General features: G+C 42.7%; 1 protein-coding gene across 1 annotated transcript in view; it reads left to right on the top strand.

Moving 5' to 3' along the window:
• LOC127413500 (collagen alpha-1(XXIII) chain-like) overlaps nucleotides 1-23,875 on the top strand; it is an 86,639-nt gene extending 62,764 nt beyond the window's left edge. The window contains exons 3-4 of the mRNA XM_051650685.1: nucleotides 19,538-19,582; nucleotides 23,752-23,875. Of these exons, the coding sequence (XP_051506645.1) occupies nucleotides 19,538-19,582; nucleotides 23,752-23,804 (98 nt within the window). The 3' untranslated portion in view covers nucleotides 23,805-23,875. The remainder of the gene's footprint in view (nucleotides 1-19,537; nucleotides 19,583-23,751) is intronic.
• The last annotated feature ends 3,271 nt before the right edge of the window (nucleotides 23,876-27,146 follow it).

The following is a 27,146-nucleotide window of genomic DNA, read 5'->3' as shown; positions in this document are numbered from 1 at the left end:
GTTTTATGTTGAGGAACCGATATAAGGCATTTCAGCGGGTAGTTCAGCATTGTGGCAGGAGGGACACAACTTCTTGTTCCCTCCATCAGGTAACAGAGGTTACACAAGTAACCATGACGTTCCCTATCTGTCACTCACTCGACGTTGTGTGGATGTAGTGACACTAGGGTCCCTATACGAAGCGCCACAATTGGCTGAACTGTGTTACGTGAACTGGTGGTGTGTGGTGGGCAGACTACTGTGTGCCTCATAGCCAGCACACCAGGTCGACACGTAACCTCCCCCAACATAGTTATGAGTGTTGAACGGCCCTTTGGGGACAAGTTGACTACCCAAAAGATAGAGACAGGCTTAACCCAGTCGTGGCCTCTTTTCCTCTTTTCTTTTTCCACTCCCTAAAAAAGAAGGGGGATTATCCAACTGGGCAGCCAGGTCTAGTCGGGGGGTGTCCCTCCCAAGGGGAAGACACCGCGGAGACCACACCTCGCCCAAAGAGAGGGGGGGATATTTAAGTGGAAGAATATGTCACATGGTCTTTCCGACCATGTGGAGAGTCTTCAAGGTAGATCCTACCCAACGGGGGAGGAGTTACAACAAACATGGAGACTGGGGCAGAGGGGCTCTGCCCTAGGAAGACGCAGTTTGCCAACAGGGAAACAAACTAGTGGAAGATATATATCGCATGGGGTTATCCTTACAGGGAACCGCCACATGCGGAGCACCTACCCCAGAACAGGACTCTTAGTTAGCATGTGTACTGGGCCAGCAGCGAGTCTCTCCGAACACTGGGCTCGGAGGAAGTCAACCAGGGAACAAAGTTTGTGAACACTACTGGGAATTAATGGTGCACGTCTTCAGCTCCAAGGGAGGTGGAAGGCGCTATGTGAAAGCGATACACCCGGCCAGCTATCCTGGGCTTATCCGCTTGTGTTGCGTGCCACTACCTGGGACAATACTCTTAGGAACCTGATGATCAGGTCGTGCTTCCCTAAGGACTTACCGTCCACTGCGTCGTGGTGTGCTGCTATGGCAGCAACGTACACCTGCAAGGTGGAATGGGACAGCCTCTCTTCCAACCTCTCCTGCAGGAAGGAAAGTACTGATCCAACTGTGCATCTCTGGGGGTCTTCGCGTCGGGTAGAACACCACTTAATGAACAGACGCCACTTAAAGGCATACAGGCGCATAATAGAGGGGGCCCTAGCCTGAGTGATCATGTCTACCACCGTGGGTGGTAAGCCACTTAGGTCTTCCATGTCCTGTCCAGGGGCAAGACATGGAGATTCCAGATGTCTGGGCACGGGTGCCAGAGGGTGCCCCGTCCCTGAGAGAGAAGTTCCTTCCTCAGGGTAATTCGCCGGGGGGGAGCTGTCGCGATGAGCGTGAGGGCCGAGAACCACGTCTGGGTGGGCCAGTAGGGTGCTACCAGGACGACCTGCTCCTCGTCCTCCCTGACCTTGCACAGGGTCTGTGCAAGCAGGCTCACTGGGTGAAACGCATACTTGCATAGGCCAGGGGGCCAGCTGTGTGCCAGTGCATCTATGCCGAGGGGAGCCTCAGTGAGGGCGTACCAGAGTGGGCAGCGGGAGGATTCTTGGGAGGCGAACAGGTCCACCTGTGTCCGTCCGAATCGACTCCAAATCAGCTGGACCACCTGAGGGTGGAGTCTCCACTCTCCCCTGAGGGTAACCTGCAGTGACAGCACGTCCACTGTAGTGTTGAGGTTGCCCGGGATGTTAGTGGCTTGCAACAACTTGAAGTGCTGCTGACTCCAGAGGAGGAGACGGCGGGCGAGTTGTGACATACAATGAGAGCGCAGACTGCCTTGGCGGTTGACATATGCTACTGTTGCCGTGTTGTCTGTCCGAACTAACACGTGTTTGCCCTGGATCAATGGCCGGAACCTCCGCAGGGCGAGCAGAATTGTCAACAACACGAGGCAGTTGATGTGCCAATGCAGTCACGGGCCCGTCCAGAGGCCGGCGGCTGCGTACCTGTTGCAAACAGCACCCCAGCCCGTTTTGGAGGCATCTGTCATGACCACGACGCACCTGGAGACCAGTTCTAAAGGAACACCTGCTCGTAGAAACAAGAGGTCGGTCCAAGGGCTGAAAAGATGGTGACAGACCGGCGTGATGGCCACGCGATGTGTCCCGTGGTGCCATGCCCATCTCGGGACTCGAGTCTGGAGCCAGTGCTGAAGCGGCCTCATATGCATCAACCTGAGTGGGGTGGCCACCGCTGAGGACGCCATGTGCCCCAGGAGCTTCTGAAAAAGTTTCAGTGGAACCGCTGTTTTCTGTTTGAACGCCTCCAAACAGGCCAGCACCGACTGGGCGTGCTCGTTCGTAAGGCGCGCCGTCAAGGAGACTGAGTCCAACTCCAATCCGAGAAAAGAGATGCTCTGAACCGGGAGGAGCTTGCTCTTTTCCCAGTTGACCCGAAGCCCTAGTTGGCTGAGGTGTGAGAGCACCAGGTCCCTGTGTGCGCACAACATGTCTCGAGAGTGAGCTAGGATTAGCCAGTCGTCGAGATAGTTGAGAATGCAAAAGCCCACCTCCCTTAACGGGGCAAGGGCAGCCTCTGCGATCTTCATAAAGACACGAGGAGACAGGGACAGGCCGAAAGGGAGGACTTTGTACTGATACGCCTGACCCTCGAATGCAAACTGCAGGAAGGGTCTGTGTCAAGGAAGGATCGAGATGTGGAAGTACGCATCTTTCAGGTCTGCCAGCACAAACCAATCTTGACTCTGGACGCTCGCCAGTATGCGTTTTTGCATCAGCATCTTGAATGGGAGTCTGTGTAAAGCCCGGTTCAGTACTTGCAGGTCCAAGATTGGCCGCAACCCACCGCCTTTTTTTGGTACGATGAAGTAGGGGCTGTAAATCCCTTTCTTCATCTCGGCTGGAGGGACAGGTTCTATCATGTTCTTCCGTAGGAGGGTAGCGATCTCCATGTGCAGGGTGGCAGCGTTTTCACCCTTGACCAAGGTGAAGTGAATACCGCTGAACCTGGGCGGGTGCCTGGCAAACTGAATCACGTAGCCGAGTCAGACGGATTGAAAGCACGAGCCACGTGTCCAAGTTCCGCGCGAGGGGGACCAAGGGGACAACATCGTTGGATGTACCGGCAGGTGGGGCCTTGCGGCGGGGCGGAGCATGAGGTGCCACACCACGTTGTGGCCGTGCTGAGTCAAGGGACATCTAAGCACTTACCTGGCTCCTTGTGACCACCCCCGGAACAGCCTGGGACAGGGGAGGAAGAGGCCTGTCCTCGTAACCCGTGGAGACTGCCACATTGGGGGCGGCTGTGTGCCACAGCTGGGCGCTCAGGGGCGGAAAGGCCACCACTGGAGCGCCAATCCTGCAAGAAAAAGCCAGTGGACGGTAGTCGTGGTGATGACCGTACACACCGGGTATGTGACCCAGGGAGGAAGGAAGCCGCTCTTTTGCTGAACTGTTGGGTACCACAGCCACTTGGGCATATCGCAAAATCAAACAAAAAGGCAACAAAAGATTTTCCACCTGGCCCTCCACCGGGGATGGAGTGGTCTTCTTACCAGCTCCACGTGAGTGGGTTCCCTCGTCCCTGGGTCGCCCATCTCAGGGGCGCTTTGAGGACCTCCGTGGGTTCTTCGGCACCGGCTGTGAGACGGGTGGCGTCTGCTTCCTGCGGTGGGCTCAACGCCAGGGCCGGGCCGAAGGGGCAGGCTGCGGCGGAGCCGGTGCAGTCATCGCAGGGAGGCGCCCTTGGCGACGAGCAGATGGGGTGCGAGATCTTGAGCCACACCAGGGCAGGATGTGCTGGATTGCCTCCGTCTGCTGCTTCACCGCCAAGAACTGCTGGGCAAAGTCCTCGACGGTGTCGCCGAATAGGCCCTCCTGGGAAATGGGGGCAGCAAGGAACCGTGTCTTGTCGGCCTTGCCCATCTCGACCAGGTTGAGCCAAAGGTGGCGCTCCTGGACCACTAGTGTGGCCATCGTCCGCCCAAGAGACCACGCCGTGACCTTTGTCACTCGGAGAGCGAGGTCGGTCGCCGAGCGCAGTCCCTGCATCAAATCTGGGGCGGAACTACCCTCGTGCAGTTCTTTCAGCGCCTTGGCTTGGTGTACCTGCAGGAGAGCCATGGCGTGCAGGGCAGAGGTGGCTTGTCCAGCAGCGCTGTAGGCTTTAGCCGTCAGGGACGACGTGAGCCTACAGGGCTTGGACGGGAGCTTAGGGCGTCCAGGCCAGGTGGCGACACTCTGCGGGCATAGGTGCACCACGAGCGCCTTATCCACCGGGGGAATTGCCGTATAGCCCCTGGCCGCCCCGCCATCCATGGGAGTGAGAGCGGGGGAACTGCGGAATTGGGGCCGGGCAGTAAAAGGTGCCTCCCAAGACTTCGTCAGCTCCTCGTGCACTTCCGGGAAGAATGGCACTGGAGTGGGGCATGGCTGCTTTGAGCGGCGCCGTGAGCCCAGAAACCAATCATCAAGCCGCGAGGGTTCCACTCTAACCCGATGCTTGCGGCCGCCCGGGAAAGCATGTCCGTCATTTCGGCATCGGCCTGTCACTGGGCAATCATCCCCGAAGGGGGAAGCCCAGCTGAGGCTTCTGCGTCCGACTGGACAAGCCCGCTCTCCGATGCTGCGCTCGAGAGTTATTAACAGTCGAGACCTCATCCGGAAGCCCGATTGGGGCAGACGAGCGTGCTGGGGAATGGGAGGTCCGCGGGGCGATACCCAGCGGAGACGATCCCATTGGGGTCCCCAAATCGCCCCCAGTGCTAGCCGCGCTGGCCTCATACCCGTAGGTTGAAGGACCGAGGCGGGGAGCCGCTGGGGTGGAAAGCAAGCTGTGACCGCAACGTTGCCATGGTCTTGTTCTCGCAGTGAGAACATGAACCATCCACAAACACTGCCTCCTTGTGGGTCGCGCCCAGACACGAAAGACAGCGATAATGACCATCCGAAGTTGAGAGATAACGATCGCAATCAGAAATAACACACAATCGGAAAGGCATCTTTAAAAAGATGCATCTTTAAAAAGACGTTCCGTGTGTGCCGCTGTTTTAGAGAAATATATACTCTTTTTGAGGGGAAAAAGCTCTTTCAGAAAATATACTCTCTAGTTTTTCTGCCGAAGTGCCCAGGGGCGTTCTCTGCAGTGCACCAGTGCAGAGGAGGGAGAAGCCGCTGAAATGTGCCAGATCCAGCAGAGGTGAATGAACAGTAGTATTCAGCTCAGTGAGCATGACCGTTCGGCTCCGAAGAGAAAATCTGAATGAGTGGTTGCATACCAGCTCCTTTTATACCCGTATGTCCGGGGGAGTGGCATGCAAATACCACTCGCCAATTTTCATTGGCCTTTTATCAAAGACCAGAGGTGTCTCGGGCTCCCAAGAGTGACCCCTAGTGTCACTACATCGACAAAACGTCGAGTGAGTGACAGATAGGGAAAGATTGTTTTTTGGAGTGTGATCAATAAGAAATTAAAACCATCAAAAAGAAAAAGTTTGAAAGTGATGCAGAGGACTAAAGTTTTGGAAGGGTGTACTCTTGGAGGAATGCCCTGACAAGAAACAGAAACTGGAAAGTATCCACTCGTCAACAAAGAGTCCCAACTCCTTCCATGGACACAGACTCTGAGACCTATCTAAGTACAGCTTCTTCATCGTCTTTTTTAGAAGACGCTCCACAAGTCCGAAGATGACAAATCTTCAAAGTCTGCTCAAGAGAAGGAACCAGAGGAAATGCAGGAGAAGCAAGAAAAAGAAATCACTCTCCCAGGCAATACCAAATTGGAGCAAGAAATATTGAATGTGATTAATTTTTCTGAGAAATTCATTTCTCCTGCCAGTTTAATCGCCTTGAGTAAAGGTCTGCCTTTTGCTCCTACAACAAATTATGATGAATTTAACACATATGTGGACCTTCAGAAGTTTTTTTAGATCTTTGTGCATAAAATAATTATTCAGTAATAGGCCTAATGTGGGACAATCTACAGTCATCTCCAACAGTGAAGATATTTCTACACAAGATCCTAATTCTTCCTCTGAACTAAAGAGACTTACTACAAACTTTCGAGGTAAGTCATCCTTTGTTCCTCCTAAGAGTAGAATTGCTTCACTTGAGACATATTGTCGTCTTGTAGAGGGGGATGCCCGACAATCTTTTCCCAACAAACGTGAGTGCAAGGTGCACAACAACCTGACTATAGATCAAAGAAAAGCTTTACTGGAAATAAAAAATTATAAAACTGTTATAGTTAAACCAGCAGATAAGGGTGGCTCCATTGTAGTTATGAATTTTTCTGATTATGATCAAGAAGTGGAACGACAATTGAGTGACAATGTCTTTTATCAAAAATTGAATTCTGATCCCACTAAGGTTTTTATGACTGAGATTCATGAATACTTAAAACATTGTTTGGACGCGGGTGAGATCACAAAACAGGAGTTTACTTTCATAAAGGATGATCACCCTATTACCCCAGTTATTTATTTTCTTCCAAAAATACATACAAATCTTGAAAAGCCTCCAGGAAGACCCATTATCTCTGGGATACTTGTCTTACTGAGAAAATTCCGACCTTTGTTGATTACTTTTTAAAACCTATTGTGTCTTCATTACCCTCTTTTGCATAGGATTGACATGATTAAGATCTTGAAATCTATTGAATTATCTAATAATACATTATTCACTACCTTTGATGTTGAATCTCTTTATACTAACATACCACACAAGGAAGGCATTAAAGCTATTGATGCTTATTTACGAAATCCACAACAAAACAAAATACCAAGTATTGATTGTATCAAAACATTAAACAATTTGGTGCTAACAGAATTTTTTTTTTAGCTACAAATATTACTTTTTTCTCCAAACTAAAGGTACAACCATGGGAAGCACTATGGCACCAAATTTTATATGTGGGTTTCTTTGAACAAAAACACATTTTAATTTTTTCTCAGAATCTGTCCTTTTCACATACAAGACTCTGGCATAGATACATTGACGACATTCTTGTGTTGTGGTCTGGTACTGAAAATGAACTGCTACAGTTTTCAGCGCTTTCTTAAGGCAAGTGGTGAACATCTTCGATTTTCTGTCAATTTTGACTTGTCCCAAATAAATTTTCTTGATATTTTGATTATTAGGATGGCAATAAGATTTCTAAAGATCTGTACAGAAAACTGACTGATCATAATACACTCCTGCATAGACAAAGTTTTCATCCTACCCCTCTGAAGCGTAGTTTGCCTATTAGTCAATTTAATCGTATTTGTAGCTCTAATGAATCTTACGCACTACAAAGCACTGACGTAACAAAAAGATTTAGAGAGAGAGGTTATAACGAAAATTGGATACAGTCCGATGTTAGAGATTTGAAAATAAAAAATCAGAACGTATGCTTAACCACAAATCAGGTTAATTCTGAAGAAAATAAATTTGATTTCAATAAAATTGTATTAAAAAGAGAGGCCTATTATATTTATTAAGGGTCTTAACTTGGATTTTGATATCCACCCATTCTTGTGACTTATTGACTTTTTGGGATAACGTTTACCTTTGTATCTGCGTTTGTATTCGTTTGACTTTGACCTTTGTCTGATATTTGCAGTTTTAAACGTTTTTACTTAAATTGCGACATTTACAGTGATGTAATTCACTGATGTTTTTGCATTGTTTGTAATAGTGGGAGACTGGTGTATATTTTGCTGATGTTTGAACTCTAATTAATTGTTCTCATTAAGTGAGATTGAGTGATCATGAGATATCTGACCATGATTATTAACAGTTGAACATAATGATGTGTTTGGTTGTAACAAAAGTACTTAAATTGATGTGTTGCCTATTGATGTGTGCCTGACGAAGATCATTCTGATCGAAACGTTGCTGTGATTTTAAATTAATAAAAGGGAATAAATAAACAGTGTGCTGATCCACTTTTCCTTTGATCCACTATTTCAATGCTTTTTGCCTTGATCCAGCAGCTGTTGCAGAAGTGTTGGATGTGCGTGCATTCCCCCTCCCCCTTTATATTCTAGTTAATAAAATATTACCTGACTGCTCTTGATGCCAGTTTGTTTGTGTGCTGATCATTTTGAACAGTTATATTTAGTCTTGCTGAATAAGCCCAGATACAAGATTGTCACAGGATGTATGGACAGATGACTTCCTCTACTGTCACTACCCTCACAACCTAATGCTCTCCTCTGACACTCACTCATCCCGCTTATTGGGCAGAGATCCAAATTCACACTGGATATTTTCACACCATAAAGGCTGTTTGATGCTTTCTCAAAGTTACAGTAAACACCTGACACTCTGCAAACAGCTGAGAGGGCACTGGGTACATGGAACATTCTCCTGGTTAGTTCACTGTAGGAAAATATCACTAAAGTTCCCTAAAATTCCTTAATGAAGTGAATACATTTTGTCATATTTATGTTAATTGCCAGCCACTTTAAAAAAGCATTAAGGTTCTTGAGGCCATGTGTTACAGCGATTTTACCACAGTTAAGGGAGTTTACTGTTGTAACTGCTTAATGTTGTGTCTATCTGTGGTAAAATCACTGTAATGCATGTGTGCTGGTGGTTTATTGCTTTAGCGAACTCTCATTTTTTTTTAGACACACACACAGACATACACATGTCCACACATATTCTTTTCATTTCATTACACGTTGCTACTGAAGCATAATGACTTCAGCATCTGCGAGGACCGACAGGTGTTAATGCAATTCTGCTCTTTTTAATCTGCATTTTATTTGTGAAAGATAAGACGACCTCAGGGCCAGTAACAGGATTTTCCGATGGGTGTGGATAAAAAAAGTGTCTTTCTGTTGTTCCGTTGAGATTCCTGATGCTTCAAGTCCCTCCTGTTTTTACTAATGAAGTCAAATGCTTGTCCTGCTGGCTTTGTCTTTTGGTAACTCTGATTCATTGTGCAGGACCCAACAAAAGTTCAGAGCAAATAAAAGCCAGCCACGTTAACCTGAGTGAAAAGTCAATAGAGCTCAATTCAGACCAGCAAATTGGCCAATTAAAGATGGAATAAGGCAAATTCTATTTAAACCAAATACCCCCTTGCACGTCCTTACCGCCCTACACTACCTCTTTGCTTCTTTTTGAATATGGTGATTCCACAAAGAAGTGATCTCACAGTGAAATCGGAAACAGTAGGTTGACTTTTCTTTAGCTAAAATCGGTCTGTGTTTACTGAAATGCAAAACACTGCCCCCAGTGGCCAAATCAGTAAGTTTTGATGAGTGAATGGGCACGTGCGAGCTCCATTTTCTGGGTGAAATGTCCACGGAGGGGTGTCAAAAGTGAAGCAAGTTATTTTCAGCTGTACAGGCTGTAATACAGTAAAAAGGAATGCATACTGTACTTTGCAAACACTAAACCTAACCATCAGTGGAGTAAATACTTTATATTAGAGGAGAAAATGCAACCTCTGAATCGCTCTCGTTACAGATTATGCAAGCGTGAATATTTCCTGGTTTCAACATGGGATCTGAACCAGGGTCTCCAATGTGGCTGACGCAACATGCTTCCAGTTGTGCCACGGCGGAAGGTAAACATACTGGAGGTGATACAAAAATGTCTGAGGAGATGCTGCTTGTTGGTGAGTCGGCATAATGTGGCCGATCCCAGGGTACTGAAACTCTCGGAAATGACATGCCAACTTCCCGTGTGATCATGTTGAAAGAATACACGATTCTGGTGATGTAGAATTTATATAGAATTACAACATTAAACCAGCATAAACCATCCTGTAAATTCATGCTCTTTTCAGCAGGGTGGTCTATGGTAGTGCCTCTATTGGATGTTTCTCAGATTTCAAATTATAGATTAATTTCTTTGTGACCAAATTGCAATTGATGGCCATCTAAATCAACTCTTAAGTTTAGAATGTGAAAATAGCCACTGCAAAAAGATTTATGTGGCACTCCAACTCGCCACTTCACAGACTCAGATTTTTTATGTATATTTTTTTCCTCCTGAGAGCAATTTGGTAGAATAATGGTAGTCAGAGTAAAAGTGGTTTTCTGGCACTGTCACAAAAGCATCTTTGTTGTCATCCCCTATAAGTGGCTTACAGCAATTATTTAATCTCGGGCGTAGCGGCACACTTTTTATCCGCTCCAAGGATTGTTTGCGAAAATATTTCTCCACCTAGCTGCATCTTAGCATGAGAATAATAGCTCTGCACCATTCATCCTCATTCCGACTTTCTGGGAATGCTACAATTGTCCAGGCGAAGAGAGTGTTAGGTCGTATGTTGACTTGGCAGAAAACCGCGTGCCCTTAAGAAAGCTAGCAAAATTATTTCCCCAGCCTTTTAATGTTGTGCCTCTCCTTTGTTTCTTATTTTTATTAGAAAAATGCTCTACTTTGTATATAAGACTCTTGTACACGCGTTAGAGGGTTTTTATTACACCAGTATGTGCAATTGTAGTCAAGCATTCACCAAACTGTTTCAACAGAGCCTTCTGACGCATCTGAGTCCCAATTTCTCGTGGTATGAGGTTAAAAAGCAGCAGCCAAGAGTGAGAATGAAAAATGACTTGTGCTGTGATCCTTTCTCAAACTGTGACTGGAGTTTAACGAGCCAACAAAGCGGCGAGGAATCGTTGTGAATGGGTCAACTGTCATCACTGGGCAGACAATAGTAGACACACTGCAGTTCGTCTGCACTCTCTTTGGAGACGTCAGTCATCTGGATCGTACCGGTTTAAGCACGGGTTGGGGTGCATGATGGACTGTACACTTATCTGGGCTTGAAATTTTTGTGGACCTATCAGAACTTGATAGGGCCTTTGTTGAAGGTTTATTGGTTCCCTTGGGAGACTGGAGTTGCACAGAGCAACATATCCCTTTCTCAAGGATGTCAACTAATCTCCTCAGTCCTCTTGAATTGCCACATAACAGTATTTTTATTTTGAGACCAAGTGAACTTACCTTTGACATGGTTATATATAACAGTTGTGAAAAGTCATGAAATGTGTGCAGGGATTTATCCAGATTTCAAAAGGTGTAGGGAAGGCGTTGTCCATCTTCAGGTGACAGTAGTGCAAAGGTTCTACTGCAGCCAAAGATGTCAAGGACATCAAATTCTGATACTGACTGACAGACACCTTGTGTAGCTCAGTGTATATAGGTGATTGATGTGACATACTTATCTAAACATAATTAAAATGGTGTTAAATTATAGGGTAGAAAAGGGCTAGTTGTGTTAAGGGTTATATCTCAGTAACGATAAGGTTTTGAAGTCCAATTAGACAATTTCTTGTGTACTCTAACAGTAGTTTTGTATATTGGCATAATGGTTTCAAACACCTGCTTCAAGTCTTAAACTGTAATTTTTGTGAATTCTGTCCAAATCGGCATTTAAATAGCTTTTTGGTAAACAAGTCAATACAATAAGAACACCGTGTAATACATTAAGGCAAGGGTCAACTATATAATGAATGATGAACTAACATGAACTATAAAAGAACAATTGTATTTACATAAATTAACATTAACCAAGATTAATAAATGCTGTAAATAAATATTGTTAATTGTTAGTTCATAATACCTAATGCATTTACTAATGTTAACAAATACAACCTTATTCTGTTTGTTACACTTAGTTTGTTTGTTACCTTGTTGTAAGTGTAACAGAAAAAATGAAGGCCATTAATTCATGCTGATTTAAAAGCAAAAATAAATAAATATGTATTATACTGATAAGAATCTATTGAGAAATACAACTGAAAAAAATTTGAAACTGGAAAAAAACTTTTTAACTAAAAAAAAAAAAAAACAAACAAAAAAAAAAAATCAGATATACTAAAAAAATATTATATATATATTCGGGCTGCAACGGTACACAAAATTCACGGTTCGGTACAGCAGGGAAAACAAATTGTGAAGGCACATTTATACATGACTGCACTATAAATATTTCTTAAACAAAATTACAATACAAAACGTCTATGTTACTGTCGCCCTTGGGAGCCCCAAACACCTGAGAATTGGCGAGTGGAATTTGCATGCCACTCCCCCAGACATACGGGTATAAAAGGAGCTGGCTCGCAACCACTCATTCAGGTTTTGTGCTGAGGAGCCGAGACAGGGTCCCGGCCATTTCAGCAGGTAGTACAGCGTTGTGGTAGGGGTGACACAACGTCTCGTTCCCTCCATCAGGGAATGGAAGTTACGACAGTAACCGAGATGTTCCCCTTCTGTCACTCACTCGATGTTGTGTTGATGTAGTGACACTAGGGGTCCCTATACAAAACGCTACAACTAGCTGAACCGTGTTACGTGGACTGCCGGTGCAGGTGCAAACAAGCTGCTGCATGCGTAGTAGCAGGTGCACCGGTCTGTACGTAGCCTCCCCCAATGCCCCCAAAAATGTCATATAGTTCCCCACATCCCTGGGGGGGGAAGAGACATATCTAGTATGGAAGCAGGCCTCGCCAGGGAAAAGAAGTACACCTCTTTGCCTCTTTGGAGGGGAAAGGCGCTATACGCAAGCGATACACCCGGCCAGCTGTCCGTATTCCCGAACGTACCTGTTCGTACCTGAAAGAACACGGGACAAAACTGGCTCAACCCGGAGATTGTAAAATCTTGTGAAGGTATTGGGTGTCGCCCAGCCCGCTGCCCTGCAGATATCTGCTAGAGAGGTGCTATGGCCCAGTGCCCACGAGGATGCCAGACTCCTTGTGGAGTGTGCTTTTATTCCCGAAGGGGCGGGCACGGTCCGGGCCTGGTATGCCATAGCGATGGCATCCACGATCCAGTGGGCAAGCCTCTGTTTGGAGACAGCGTTCCCTTTCTGCTGTCCGCCAAAGCAGACAAAGAGCTGCTCAGAGTGTCTAAAGCTCTGCGTGCGATCCAAGTAGATGTGCAAAATATGCACTGGACACAGCAACGACAGGGCTGGGTCTGCCTCTTCCTGGGGCAGCGCTTGCAGGTTCACCACCTGATCCCTGAAGGGGGTTGTGGGAACCTTGGGCATATAGCCCGGCTGGGGTCTCAGGATTATGTGAGAGTCACCCAGACCGAACTCCAGGCAGGTATCGCTGACAGAGAACGCTTGCAGGTCCCCGACCCTCTTGATGGAGGTGAGCGCAATCAGGAGGGCCATCTTCAAGGAGAGGGCTTTCAACTCGACTGACTCTAGCGGCTCAAAGGGGGCTCCGCGAAGGTCCAGGAGGACCACGGAGAGATCCCATGAGGGGAACAGGCGTGGCTTAGGAGGATTCAGCCTCCGGGCACCTCTCAGGAACCTGATGATCAGGTCATGCTTCCCTAAGGACTTAACGTCCACTGTATCGTGGTGTGCCGCTATGGCGGCCAAATACACCTTGAAGGAGGAGGGGGACAGCCGTTCCTCCAGCCTTTCCTGCAGGAAGGAAAGCACTGACCCGACTGCGCACCTCTGAGGGTCTTCAGCTCGTAAGAACACCAATTCATGAACCGAAGCCACTTCAGGGTATAAAGCTGCCTCGTGGAGGGAGCTCTGGCCTGAGTGGTCGTGTCTACCACTGCTGGTGGTAAGCCACTTAGGTCTTCCGCATCCCGTCCAAGGGCCAGACGTGGAGGTTCCAGAGGTCTGGCACGGGTGCCAGATGGTGCCCCGTCCCTGAGAAAGAAGGTCCTTCCTCAGGGGAATTCGCCAGGGAGAGGCTGTCGTGAGGAGTGTGAGGTCTGAGAACCAAGTCTGGGTGGGCCAATACGGGGCCACGAGGGTGGCCTGCTCCTCGTCCTCCCTGATCTTGCACAGGGTCTGTGCAAGTAGGCTCACTGGGGGAACACATACTTGCGCAGCCCCCGGGGCCAGCTGTGTGCCAGTGCGTCTGGGCCAAGGGGTGCCCCTGTTGGAGAATACCAGAGTGGGCAGTGAGAGGTTTCTCGGGAGGCAAATAGGTCTACTTGTGCTTTGCCGAACCGACTCCAAATCAGCTAGACCACCTGGGGGTGGAGTCTCCACTCTCCCCTGAGTGTCACCTGCCGCGACAGCACATCCGCTGTGGCGTTGAGGTTGCCCGGGATGTGAGTGGCCCGCAGCGACCTCAGTCGCTGTTGACTCCATTTACCCAGAGGTAAAAGGCGAGGCGCGGTGGGCAGCTAGAGTGGCTTTCCCCCGGAAGGAAAGCCGCGATGCAATGTTGTCATGGTCATATTCTCGCAATGAGAACATGAACCATCCACGAACGCTGCCTCAGTGTGATCACTGCCCAGACACATATGGCAGCGCCTGTGGCCACCGGAAGTGGAGAGATAGCGACCGCATCCAGGAATCACAAAAAGACGGAAAGGCATCTTTATAAAGACGCATCTTTAAAAAGACGTTCAACATCAATGTGTGTGCTCTAATAGAGAAAATATACTCTTTAGCAGGAATGTACACACTTTTAGCGCTGTCGAAGCTCCCAGGGGCGAAATCTGCACTCGTCATGCAGAAGGAGAGAAAGCCGCTGGAAATGCGCCATATATCCAACAGCATACGCTTCTTAAGAGGTGAATGGAACAGCAGTAGTATTCAGCTCACTGATAGTACAACCGCTCGGCTCTGAAGAAAAAATCTGAATGAGTGGTTACGAGCCAGCTCCTTTTATACCCGTATGTCCAGGGGAGTGGCATGCAAATTCAACTTGCCAATTCTCATTGGCCTTTTCTCAAAGATCTGAGGTGTTTGGGGCTCCCAAGGGTGACCCCTAGTGTCACTACATCGACACAACGTCGAGTGAGTGACAGAAGGGGAACTTAAGAGCCTCTTATATGCACATTGTATAAAAACATAAATAATAATAAAAGTTAAAAAAAGTGCAATTATAATAATTGTAACAAAATTAAGACATTAACAGTGCAGATTTCTGTGTCCTTTGTGTTTCAGCTCACCACTTGTACTTATCACTCAATTTTCAAATTTGTTTTTCAGAAAAATCTGAATGTTCACATTATTAGAGGAGAGGGCAATTTGTGGACAATTACAGCACGTGCTTGTTTAGAGCAGACACTACAGAATTGCTGAAATGCTTTTGTGTAGGAACTTTATAACGGGGCTGAAGCACGTTAAGCAGATGTTTATATCCTGTGTTCTCGACGACTGAGTATGGTCACATATCTGGAGCAATAAATACTCCTATGGCGTTCGTTATTGCTTTAGCTCTGTCTGATCTTGCAACCCCATTGCGAGACTAGCTTGTACAGTCTGTTTGCTTTGCTCCCGTAAACTCTATGACACATGTGAATGATGTCGCCGCAAATGAGTCATCATGTTAGATGTGTTTCCTACATATCTGACTTCGGTGAAACAGAGCCTACACACATCCTTTGTCCTGTTCACTACTCATTGCCCAGTATTACTGTAGTTTACTGTGAAACCATAATGCTCCCAAACAACAGATTTTAGAGACGGCGGTGGGTCTTCAGTCTCGGACTTATTTAAGTCTGACATGTTTATATTTTTAGTTCCATCACAGTTGGGAAAATAGTCAGCTAGCTAGTATAAACTTCACATGCATTTATCTGATCCACAGTTTCTTGTCTACCATGAAGTGCTCTGTTCTGTTAAGTTTTGGTTCCGTGCGATCCCGTGTTGCTCCGCAATCTTTTTTCATTTTAGGTCTACACGGTTTGTGTTGTTTGTTATATGTTGTTTAATATTGGTGCTCACATGCTAAGATATGTAATAATTCGTGTGACTGCGTATACCATACCGAAGGCCCTGTATCCGTTCAGTTCAGCACGGACACATGTAGCGTTGCAGCCCCTATATATATACTGTATATACCAATCACTGTATGGTACCACCACAGTACTTTTCTGTAAGGGTTTCTAAATGTGCTTCCTATACCAGAGAAGTTTTTCTTTTTTCGTTTTGAAAGTGATACCTAATATTGTGAATCTATTTGGGTCGTCATACTTTAATATTCAGGGTTGAGAACTATGAAAAGAGGTGGGGCTGGTGGCTCGGGTGCCTGCATGTCAGCAGGCAACATGAAGATCTCCATTTCCTATCACTTTCCAGCCCTCTTGCATAAGGACGGTAACAGGTGGCTGTGATATGCGGACACTACTTAGCTTTATATTGCACTGCATGATATTAATACTTTAACTGGCATAGCACAGCCTAAATATTTAATGAAATCATTAAATGTTCCTTGTGTTTACAGTTCGGTGTTGTTTGTTGTGTGTAAGCCATATGCATATCCACTGGCACCACATGCAAACCGCATGCTCTCTCACGTAAACATACACACACATGCACAGTTTTACAACTACAGTCCCCTGGGCATCATCACAGGGGTATTTTTGAAGCCACAGCTTAATGTGTCTTTGGACGAAGGTTGTCTGTTGAGCAGGAAGTGGTTGTGAGTCCAGAATGCATCAGGAATCAGAACACATGCTTCCATGTGTCTGTGTGCTCGGTTTCAACTTTCACTTCGTGGCTCTTTGGACCTCCACACCCAGAACACCATCTACCCAAATGTCTACTCATCCTAGTGCTTTAGCTGGCTGAACAGGCACGGTTTATAACACGTTATCTGCTTCTTGCTACAGCTGCCTGGCATGACTGTTTGGTGGGGAATTTTTAGCCTGATTTTTTCCTTTAATTACAGCAACTGCAGAGAGATTTATCCAATGTTTAGATTGTCATAAAGTTGTTTTCTGTGTTTTTTGCGCATTGCTATGCAGCTGACAACGTGTTCTAGGTGGTTGTCAGGTTGTTGCTATGCTGTTAAGTTGTTTTAACTGTGTTTCAGCACATTGCTATGCAGTTGCCAGGGTGTTCTGGGTGGTTGCTGGGTGGTTGCTTATTGGCCCCATAATCCCATAAATATGATCATTCTGATGTGACTTGAATTTGCCATTAAAGGGATGGTTCGTTTAAAAAATGAAAATTCTCTCATAATTTTCTCACCCTCATTAGATCCAAGATTTGTATGACTTTAAACATCAAAAAAAGATTTTCAGAAAAATATTGCTGTTATGTAGGTCAATTCAATGTAAGTGAATGGTGGCCAGACCTTTGAACCTCCAAAAAGCACATAAAAGCAGCATAAGAGTAATCCATAAGACAGTGTCTTCTGAATGGATCCAATTGGTTTTTGGGTGAGAACAGACCAAAATATAACTCCTTTTTCAACTATAAATCTTGATGTTAGCAGTCTTCTTGGCGATCAGCATTTCAAGTTCAATTACACTTCCTATAGTGCCACCTAGGGCTCTGCACATGCATCAAGCACTAGAAAGTGAAATCAAGCTTGAAATCATGATCGTGCCTAGAGATTGCAGTGGCAAGATATACAGTGAAAATGAGTTACAGTTTGGTTTGTTTTCACCCAAAACCAACTGAATCGCTTCAGAAGACGTGGATTTAACCACTGTAGTAGTATGGATAACTTTATGCTCCCTTAATGTGCTTTTTATAGCTTGAAATATCTGGCCACCATTCGCTTGCATTGAATTAACTTATATAGCTGAAATATTCTTCTAAAATCTTTGTTTGCGTTCTGCAGATGAAAGAAAGTCAAACACATTTGGGATGGCATGAGGGCGAGTAAATGATGACCACCACCAATCAAATAAGTTGCCATGGATTTAATGAACTGTTCCGTAATTTATGCAATTTACCTGTACTTTTGATAAGTACATTTAATATCAGTTACTTTAATACTTTTACTTAAGCCATTTTCTCATGAGCTAATTTAACTTTTACTTGAATCAATTTCCATGAAGGAATCTTTACTTTTACTCAAGTATGACAAATGGATACTTTATACAACACTGAGTAATATAAATCAAAGCAGAGTAAGTCTTTGCCGTGGTGTGGAGCTGTTGCTTCCAGAGGTGGGTAGAGTAGCCAAAAATTACTTAACATTTTTTTTTTTTACTCAAGTAGAAGTAAAAGTGCTAAAATAAAGAATTACTTGAGTAAGAAAGTATCCAATTAAAAGAGTACTTAAATAGTGAGTAACTTGTTACTTTCACAAATGACATAATGGATGTTAACTCCCTATATTTCACTACATTATACACATTTAACATGTATTACAGAGTTATTATTATTATTATTATTAATGGAAATTCTGTCATCTTTCACCTTCATGTTGTTCCAAACCCGTATTACTTTCTTTCTTCCATGCAAATACAATAAGGAGATTTTAGACAGAATGTTAGCTTTGGTCACCATTTACTTTCAGTTAATGTGTTTTTTTTTTTTTTTTTTTTTCATATTTTGAAAGTGAATGCTGACTGAGACTGTCAGTCCATAACATTCTGTCTAACATCTTTTGGGTTCCACAGAATACAGAAGGTCACAGGGAGGGCAGGGAAATGATGACAGAATATTAAATTATGGCTCAGCTATCACTTTAAAGGGGTAGTTCGCCCAAAAATTAAAATTCTCTCATCATTTACTCACCTTCATGCCATCCCAGATGTGTATGACTTCATTTCTTCTGCAGAACACAAATTAAGATTTTTAGAAGAATATTTCAGCTCTGTAGGTCAGTACAATGCAAGTGTATGGATGCTAAAATTGCATGCTCCAAAAAGCAAATGCAAGCACCATAAAAGTAATCCATACGACTCTAGTAGTTAAATCCATATCTTCAGAAGTAATATGATAGGTGTGGGTGAGAAACAAATCAATATTTGTCATTTTTTGCTTGAAATTCTTCTCGCAGCCCAGCATGGGGCGATATGCAGAGAAGAATGTGAATCACCAAAAACACAAGAAAAAGAATGTGAAAGTGATGTGTTTCTCACCCACACCTATTATATACCTATTACCTATTATGTGATTTCTTTTAGCTTTAAAATGTTGCCACTCATTTACCTGCATTGTATGGACTTGCTCATGACATGTGGGACAAAGCACACTGATATCTTGTTGCATTGATTTAAAAATATACACTTAAAAACTGATTTCACAAGAGCCCATATTTACAGAATCACCCTAAACATGACCATCACCATGTCACAGAAAAGCCCACTTTGTCATTAGAGACACGACTTACCTTCAAGTGCTGCCTTAAGTTGAAGCTGAGATTTTAATCTTGAAGTATCCGCTTGTCTTGGTGTTAAATTAAGGCATTGAATGACGAAACTATTCTTTTTCACTATGTAGAGCGAAGAAAGTGTTTCACTTAGTTAGAAGAGCATGATGCTGCAGCAGTGATGGACTCGGCTTAAGTGACAGCGTGAGCAGCTATGTGAACTTCCGCTGTTGTAAAAGTCCCATTCAGTAATCTCTTAATAAATTACACATTAACTAAAATTAATCCCAGTAACGTAATGACAGGAACGCTGCCCATTGTAACGAAGTAAAAGTACAAAAAGTTCATTAGAAATTTACTTGAGTGAGAGCAAAACGTACCCACTTTTAAACCTACTCTAAAAGTAAACATTTTTCCTAAACGTTACTCAAGTAAATGTAACGGAGTAAATGTAGTGTATTACTACCCACCTCTGGTTGCTACAGTCAGTGAATAGATAAATATGACTCTGGAACTAATTGTAGGTTGTTTCTCAATCAGGATCACCTGGTTTGAGGGGAAAGAAAGGCCGTGAAGGGGATCCAGGTAGGTTTTCAGTATGCATATACCTGTGCCTGCCAAATCTACAGACTGCTATTGTCTATATAAGCTGCTATGCACAATCCAAAGTTGTTAATTGAAGCATGAAAACAAACTGTCCTCCATGAAGATCATCAAGTATCCAGAGATGCTAGCCCTTTACAGAATGAATTGAGATAAAATTGAGTCCTAGTGCAAATAAGGTAGCATCAATACATCAGAACTCTTTGGGCAAAACACCGGAAGATGTTTGGGGTAAAATCCATCAATATTGCATGGCTCTCTGGAATACCTGAGGTTACATGAGACCATTAATGATGAAGTGGCAAAGACCTGGAATGTTCAGAGATCCATTCTTGTGTGACCACACATATTTTGTGTGTTGTTTGCTAGTTTTTTTTTTTTTTGACAAATTTCTGCTTTCAGGTCTAAAATAGGGCCTGCTGTCTCAGCAGCAGCTTTGATAAATGCTGGCTCTGATTTCTAAGAAAATATAGGCTTCTAAAAAGAGTAAAGGAAAGAATAATGACGGGCCCATAGGAAAGGTTTGTCACTGGTGTGACTGCAGCATTGCTTGAAGCTGCCATTGTTCATGCACTAGTCTGACTCACGGCTAGCTTTGAGGAGTCATCCGTATACTCAATCCAAATGTATATCTTCTCTTTGATGACTCTAGATCATATTTGCTTGAGACTTTTCTCCAACAGTAAATTATTATTTAAAAGTGGCCTTTGTTCTTTCCTCAATCCATTAGATAGTTCTTACCAATTTAAAGGTTTATACTGTTACTCCTTTTAGTTTCCAGCTATAAAAGAGAGAGGTGTAACATTTTCAAACTCTATAGAGAACAAAAGGTTCTTGGATGAGAAAGGCCTGGAAAGAACTCTCATGGTTCTGGTCAGATCGTTCATTTTTTCCATAACAAATTCGTCTGATGGATCAGTTTGTTCTTGCACATTTGTCCAGAAGAGCAGACATAATAAGCCCTAGAGGAGAAGTTTTGGATGATTTTATGTGACATAAGAGGAAAATATTTGTCATCAGTGATTTTCCTGTAGAGTCTTTTATTCCATCATAGAGCTATTATGATTATTATTATTATTATTATTATTATTATTATTATTATTATTATTATTGAATCTATGTTCAATGAATCTCAGTTCCGATGTGATCGATTCTGTCTTAAGAAAGGTATGTTAAAGAGGATGCAAATATTTGAGCCTCATGCTTTTTACAATACCTAACATATGGCTTTCAGAACTAATTCTGAAGTAACTTGCATCATTGTTTGTTTAATGCTTTGATATCTCTCTCAACCCATACTGAGAACCAAATCCATTACTAGAATGCATCTAACCTGTAGACCCACATTAAACCATGAAATATGTAAAACGCAGAAGTCCACAGAAAGTGCTGCAGATTTCTGCTGAATTTGAACGTCTGTCATTCACAAAGTTCTACACATGCCCACTCCTTGCATGTTTATTTATTAAAGTTGAAGTGTCTAATTTCTGCACCATGAGCGTAACCAAACAGAATACAGCACAATAGTGCCCACCCTCTTTTAGCCGTCTTGGTTCCGGAAGTATTTTTCCCATTCATTTTTTTAATAGGGATTTCATAAAATCCTTTATAAAATAATTCTAAGCCATGAATCACACCAACCAGCTCTGAGGTGAATCACAACATTACAAACTTAAATTTCAAACAAAAAACAAATAATAATTGAAAATCAGAAAAAAATTAATGACGTAATCGCATTAAAATTGATGGAAAAATATGTAAATGTTGATTTAAAGTTATTATGTTAGTTATTATGTAGTTATATATTTATTATAAAATGACAATTATTATTTTAAGTTTAGAAACACTATATTATTTACATTTATTGCAAAATATTCAGATATATACGAATATATACTTTAAGTAGATTTATAGTGTATAGGAGACCAACTCCTATACTCCTATTTAGAGTTTATAGGAGACCAACTCCTGGTCGCTTCTGAGCTTTTTTGCTGTAGTTTGTTTGCCACGATTCTGATTGGTGGAGCTTTCAGTTCAGGATTCATGGGTAGTGTATTTCTGCACCAGAAATTCCACTATAAAACATGATTTTTATAAGGTGAATTTGAAATAGCATGGACTGATGGCTTCAACAGACGCATATAGACCATTTCAAGGACTATTCATCGGTTTAAGGAAGTGACATTTTTGTTCCTTGTACATTTCCTGCTAGTTGTCAAACTCATTCAACACAACAGCGGGAGGTGTTTCAGTCATAGTGACTTTAACATGATTAATGTTACTAAAGTTTACATGATTGTCAAAAAATGTCATTATTAAAATGTGGACCATGTTGTTTGGTGGCTGGATGTTCCCTGGATGCCTGGAACTAACACAAATTAAAGTGTTTAGATCTTCGAAAAATCAACAGCAAATGGACGCATGAACCACTGCAGTGAAGCGAGACGGCTGGACACGTGCAGTACTAACAACTGTAGCACACTCTGTTAGGTGAACACAATTTTTCCAACTAATTGTAAGTTTAATAGGCAGAGCTCTTAAAGTGACTATAGACTGCTCAGCTGTGTAAGGAATTCACTGTTACATTTAGTCATTTAGCAGACGCTTTTATCCAAAACAACTTGCAAATTAGGAACACAAAAAAAAAAAAACCTTGTCCGCAGGTCACATACACAGTTTCATTGAACGGGCTTCATTGATTATAATCTGATTTCTCCGCTGAGGAAATAATTATAAGCATATATGATACAATCACGTAGATGCTCAGTATCAACAACACGTCTGGATAAGTCGCTTCAGGTAAAAGTTTGATGTTCTTTGAGAATTTTTTTTTAACTCAGAGCCTTATTTAAAGGATCCAGTAATGATACCGGTAGTGCTCCAATGCCAGTAGAGTTCTAATTCATTTGTTATTGTTTACATCCTTGAAATGGTATATACCATTGATTAACAACCTCAGAGCTCACAGTAAGATCTGTCTTTAAAGGTTTATAAGTTATCAATAAAAATAAATTAGTCTATCGAGAAAATGAATGGGATTTTTACTTCCACAACCAGTCTGTTGCACTCCACTGCAAAAAAAAAAAGAATACAATAAAAATAAACACTCCCCTTGTCTGCCTTTGACTGATACAAACTGATAGTCCAACCCCAAACTCATATTGGCCAATGTTGCTGTGTCATACTGGTTGGGATTCTCAAACAAACGGTGCAATGTTTTGAAATCGACACAGTGTTTACACTTCGAGGGAATCAGCTTTGTCTCTGCATATTAAACTGAGATAGGAGAAAGTGTTCAAAAATAATTACATCACCTTCAAATAGCTTATTTTATAATTATGCAGCTGAGAGTAATACTCAATTTAACACATTTTGCATGTTTAAATCCATTCTGAATTCTGCAGATTTTTGCCCAAAATCATTACAGATAATACAAAAAAAGTGTTCACTTTTTGTCTGACTAACTAACAATGTTAAATCTTTTTTCCACTATGAATTATGCAGCTTCTGAAGGTGTGAGATTCAGCTTTGGTTATGAAGGAACGGGACATCGTGTGTGTGTCTAGATGCTTGAAGTAATGTCTGGGTGGGGGCCTTGTGTCCTTAGGGTTTGGAGGTGTGTGACTTATCTGTGTAGGCAATCTTCCAGTGGCATGGCTCATTCTCCCACTCCATTCTCAGTGGTCCCTCACTTGTGCCAGATTCAAGCAGCTTTAAGAGAGCTTTAAAGTGCTGTGATCTGCTAAATTATGAACACTTTTGTAACGCTTTATTAATGTACCGAACCGTCGCTATGACGCACTTCATAAAACTACCTGTGTGTGAGCTCTAATCTTCCTCGCAGATTGTCACGGTAAGAGTCACGGCAAAGAGAATCAGAGGCTGATTCATCAGTTGTTGTATTTGTAAATTCAATCTGGCTTCAGTTGAGCGGAACAGGCAGCAAACCCATTTCGGTGTCTGGTTAGACTATGGAAATTCAGACCTCACTGTTTTCCTTCAGTCTTGGCGAGCTAATTTCAGTTGGGGTCAAATGTTTGATGTAATATGCACATGGTCCAAAAGTGGTCCAACTAAGATTTTTTTGTTTGTTTTTGATTTGTTTGTTTTTTTAAATGACTGATATCTCCTTCTCTCTGTTTTTGTTGCAGGACCTCCCGTAAGTAGACGTGATGCCTTTGTTGACTGGATTGTGGTAATGTGACCCCAAACTCTGTGGCTTTCTGTGTATCTGTGCGTGTTTTTAAAGTGTGAATTTTTCTTTCTTGAGTCCCCTAATATTTACTCTAACTCCCATGCTGATTGAGTGCTGATTACATGATTTAATTCACATAAATGAAACTTCCGTGACTTCCTTCATGTTTATACATCCAAACCTTGGTCGGAAGAAGAGCTTGCGTATTGTGTTTAACCATAAATGATAATTATGCCATAATTTACTCACAATTATGTTTTGTTTCAAACCCCTTTGACTTTCTTTCATCCGTGGAACACAAAAGGAAATGTTAGGCAGAATGTTAGTCTCAATAACCATTCACTTTCATTGCATCTTCCATACAATGAAAGTGAATGGTGACTGAGGCTAACATTTTGCTCAACATCCCCTTTTGTGTTCCATGGAAGAAAGAAAGTCAGAGGGGTTTAAAACATCATGAGAATAAGTAAAAAATGAACACAGCATTGGTAGATACAACTTGTTCAGTTTAATATATCTTTTGAGGGGTGGTGTTGACGAATGATACCATGGAAAGAAGGGCAAAAGAAAAATAGAGGAGAGGATGAAAGAGAAAAGTATAAAATTAGGTGCGGTTGGACAGCTGTGTCCCTGTGGTAAGAGGGAGAAGGTCGAGCTCCAGAGATTAATGAAATAAGAGCAGCCATAGACAAACATTGCCCACAGGAAAGAAAAATCACAAAAAAAATAACATCTCATTTCTAACTGTAACTCAAGTAAGAAGGTTAGCAAATCTCATTAATCATGTTGGTCTCCTTAAACAGGTTTAATGATTTACTGGCAATCAGTGTCAGTATGACTTTAACAACAGTGTTTGTTTTCAGTAGTGGAAGGAGGGAGTCTGGCAACCATGGTGCATGATCAATGTTCTTAGCATGTCGTTCAGTGCCGACCCATTATAGTGACCTATGACAGCTCTTAGAGGAGGGGGGACTGTGGGGTATAGATTATTCCAAAAAGTATGCTAAGGTAACACTCTTACTGAAGTGATTGAAACTGTACAACTTCACCAAATTGGCCCGTTCCTGTTCACTGAAAGTGAATACCTTTAGAAGTTTAAATACATAATTCTTCACAGGTCACCTCACAAGGGCATTGACTTTTGCCCTTTTTTTGGAGGCACAGGTACAGTCCAATCCAGCCTTTAACAATTAGTAGTGACAGGAAACATTTTACATTGACAGAAAGCTTACCACCGTAAGTTTGTGTTGAAAACAACACCACTAAAAGAGTGCGCTCTGGTGGAACTTTGCAATGGTCAGTCTCAAACACATACCTAAATGGGTGAATCTAATAAAACATGAGAACAGGTCATGTTTCACCACATATTATAAGGAAAAAACAAGGAAAATATTTTTAACATAAAGAAATTAATCTTTACAATTTAAAGAATATATCAACATTTTTGCATTACTTCAAAGAGATTTAGATTGCTCACATAATGGTAATGAATGCGCTGAATTGACATGAAAATAATGGGAAACAATGCAATTCAATGCAAACTAAAAAAAATAATCTTAAAGGAATGTTACAGGTTCAATACAAGTTAAGCTCAATCGACAGCATTTGTGGCATAATATTGATTACCACAAAAATTTATTTTGACTCGTCCCTCCTTTTCTTAAAAAAAAAGCAAAAATCAAGGTTACATTGAAGCACTTATAATAAAAGTGAATGGGGCCCATTTTTGGAGGGTATAAACACAGAAATGTGAAGCTTATAATTCTATAAAAGCACTTGCATTAATTCTTCTGTTAAAACTCATGTATTATTTGAGTTGTAAAGTTGTTTAAATCAACATTTTTACAGTCATTTTAGGGGGGTTAGAGTTTGTTGACATTACATCGTCATGGTTATTGGTTAGAACTTTACAGTGAAATGGTTTGTAAGTGATTTTGTCACACTAAAATCATGTTTACACACATATCCTTTATGTCTTTTGGCTATACTTTTGAAAGTCTCACTAGAACCAAGATTTATGTTTTTTTTTTTTTTAAGAAAATTAATTTGTGGTAATCAACATAATGCCACAAACGCTGTCAATTGAGCTTAACTTGTATGAACCTGGAACATTCCTTTAATGGTCCTAAAATAGGCTTCATAACGCAAGAAAGAAAAATAGTATTACTTTCTTTAGACTTGGTGTGAAATATGACCTGGACGTGTTCTTAACATGTTTCGTGAGATTCATCCAAATGTAAAAATGTTGCACTTTTACAAGTCGATAAAAGCTGAATATTTCAAATGGAGCTTATGGCTGCTTCCATTTACACTACTGTACATTTATTCCAGCATCCTTTATTTTACATCCATTATATTCCAACAATATGAATCACAATCATAAATCACTGGACATTGGATCAATTTAATTCTCATATTAACAAATGTGTTATTTCCTGATAAATTAAGATTGAGATAAACAGACGTTTTAAAATTATAGTGTTTAAAAGAGCAGCACACATAGAGTAAATCCCTAGTTTTCCCTGGATATGTGCTTGATGAACTCAGCATTTAGTGTTTGTGCTGCATGTGATCTGTAAGTGCCCTCTGTGTACTGAACATCTCTTATCCATGCAATGCTGGGCTCTAGGGAAGCAGTCACCTCTGTTTCCCTCTGGGGAGCCTCCTCATTTAGCCAGCAGTGCTGTGGAATAAATGAGAGCCAAATGTTCCCTGCTACTGTGGATCTTAAATGAAGTGTTCTTCCGGTGGGTGACCCTTGAACTTACCAGTCGCTCCTTTGGGCCAGCGAGAGCAGCACTCTGCAGACCTCTGGGGTCTGTTCCCTCTCAACACCTGGGCCTGCACCACAGACCTGCTACATATTCATCAACACATTCATACACACACGCCACATGTGGACCAACTCACTCATATACACCAGCCTCACCATACACACTCCAGATCTTTCTCATGCACATGAGGACAGCTCAATCACAGTCACTCCTGATCTCTCAGCATACAGTGTGACAACCAGTTGAAATCTGTTCCTTGCTTTGCACACTGCTGCTCATAAACACCTATACAGCTGCGACCAACTCCCACATACCATACAACACTGCTCTTCCACATTTGTGCATGTGATTTCTCAACCTATAGATCCTATTAACAATCTTTCATTGTTTCCAACACACTTCACTGGTGCACTTCTAAATAAACAGTGTGTATTTAAGTGTAACTCTGCATCCAGCGTACAGCAAATATGTTAAATATGTACATAATAAAACAGTCTACAGCACATTACAATGGAGGGGAATCCCATGGCGGGCGTTGAACCTAAGAAACAGATAAAAGTGATATTTCAAATGAAAT

Source organism: Myxocyprinus asiaticus, chromosome 23 (assembly GCF_019703515.2).
Source record: "Myxocyprinus asiaticus isolate MX2 ecotype Aquarium Trade chromosome 23, UBuf_Myxa_2, whole genome shotgun sequence".
Taxonomy (NCBI): Eukaryota; Metazoa; Chordata; class Actinopteri; order Cypriniformes; family Catostomidae; genus Myxocyprinus; species Myxocyprinus asiaticus.
This window is presented reverse-complemented; position numbering and strand designations above follow the sequence as displayed.